The sequence below is a fragment of the Bidens hawaiensis genome, unplaced genomic scaffold, assembly GCF_021521415.1.
Source record: "Bidens hawaiensis isolate Kalapana, Puna unplaced genomic scaffold, B.hawaiensis_p1.1 tig00012745_1, whole genome shotgun sequence".
Classification (NCBI taxonomy): domain Eukaryota; kingdom Viridiplantae; phylum Streptophyta; class Magnoliopsida; order Asterales; family Asteraceae; genus Bidens; species Bidens hawaiensis.
Window position 1 is genome coordinate 512779 of NW_027492056.1, and position 1246 is coordinate 514024.

Sequence of the window (1246 nt, forward strand, 5' to 3'; positions counted from 1 at the left end):
TAATTACCTTGTAAGAGAAGTATATGAAGGCGTTTGTGCAACACACTCCGGTCCAAGGTTAGTACTAACTAGACTAATGAACCTAGGATACTATTGGCCAACAATGCACAAAGACTCCGCTGAGGTGATACATAAGTATGAAGCTTGTCAGCTCCATGCTCTAGTTAAAACCAATACGAAGCATAACCTGGTACCCATCATTGCCGCATGGCCCATCTACAAAAGGAGAATGGACATTGTTGGTCCCTTCCCCGAGGCAACAGGGAAGGTGAAGTTCCTACTGGTAGCTGTGGACTATTTCACCAATTGGCCAGAAGTCAAGCCCTAGCTTCCATCACGGGTAAGCGGGTGATGAACTTCGTATGGGAAAGCATAGTTTGTAGATATGGGCTGCCAGGCTAGATAGTAACCGACAATGGGAAGCAACTTGCTGCGAAGCCATTCAACTATTGGTGCAAGGAGCTACAAATTAAGCAAGTGTCTAGCTCGGTTGCCTACCCCCAATCTAATGGCCAAGTTGAACGAATGAACCATAGTATTGTAGAAGGCATCAAGGCAAGATTGGGAAGGCATGACAGGAATTGGGTAGAAGAATTTCCAATTGTTCTTTGGGCTATCCGAACGAAAGAAAAAACAAGTCATGGCAAAACACCCTACAGCTTATTCTTTAGTTCAGAAGCTGTGATCCCCGCTGAAATAGGGGTAAACACAAGAAGAGTGAGAAACGTTGATCAAGAAGCCAATGACTCTGAGGTTTTGCTCAACCTTGATCTACTAGAAGAAGCTCGTGATCAGGCTGCTATCGAAGAAGTCAGATACAAGAAGAAGCTGGAAGCCTTCTACAACACAAGGGTAAGAAAAAAAGTATTCAAGCCCGGAGACTTGGTTCTCAAACAACGAGGCTAGCAAGTACTCAGACACGGGGAAGCTGGGACCCAAGTGGGAGGGTCCCTACATCATAAGAGAAGCCCATAGGGTGGATCTTACAAGCTCAATGACCTAGAAGGAAAAAAGGTGTCACATCATTGGAGTGACAAGCACCTCAAGAAGTTCCTAGTCTAGGTCTTCATTAAAAATCTATATAGTACTTGTTTTTGTTTGATGTAAGTGGAGAAATCAATGAATGATATTATGTTTTGAGTAACATACTTGTTTATTATCCCATCTAAGGGTGAGCCCCTCCAAACTAGGCTCCATGAGGTTCGGCGAAGTTCTACTCATGTACAGGGTTGAGCTCCTAGGCCAT

The 1246-nt window shown here is 44.2% G+C and overlaps 1 protein-coding gene across 1 annotated transcript; it reads left to right on the forward strand.

Moving 5' to 3' along the window:
- Positions 1 to 525: 525 nt before the first annotated feature.
- On the forward strand, positions 526 to 906 carry LOC143542059 (uncharacterized). The gene has a single exon (XM_077034733.1). It carries the CDS (start codon positions 526 to 528, stop codon positions 904 to 906), a length of 381 nt encoding a protein of 126 aa, XP_076890848.1.
- The last annotated feature ends 340 nt before the right edge of the window (positions 907 to 1246 follow it).

Excerpts from the sequence above, each read along its gene's own strand:
- LOC143542059 (XM_077034733.1), top strand. The coding sequence starts at position 526 with ATGAACCATAGTATTGTAGAAGGCATCAAGGCAAGATTGGGAAGGCAT.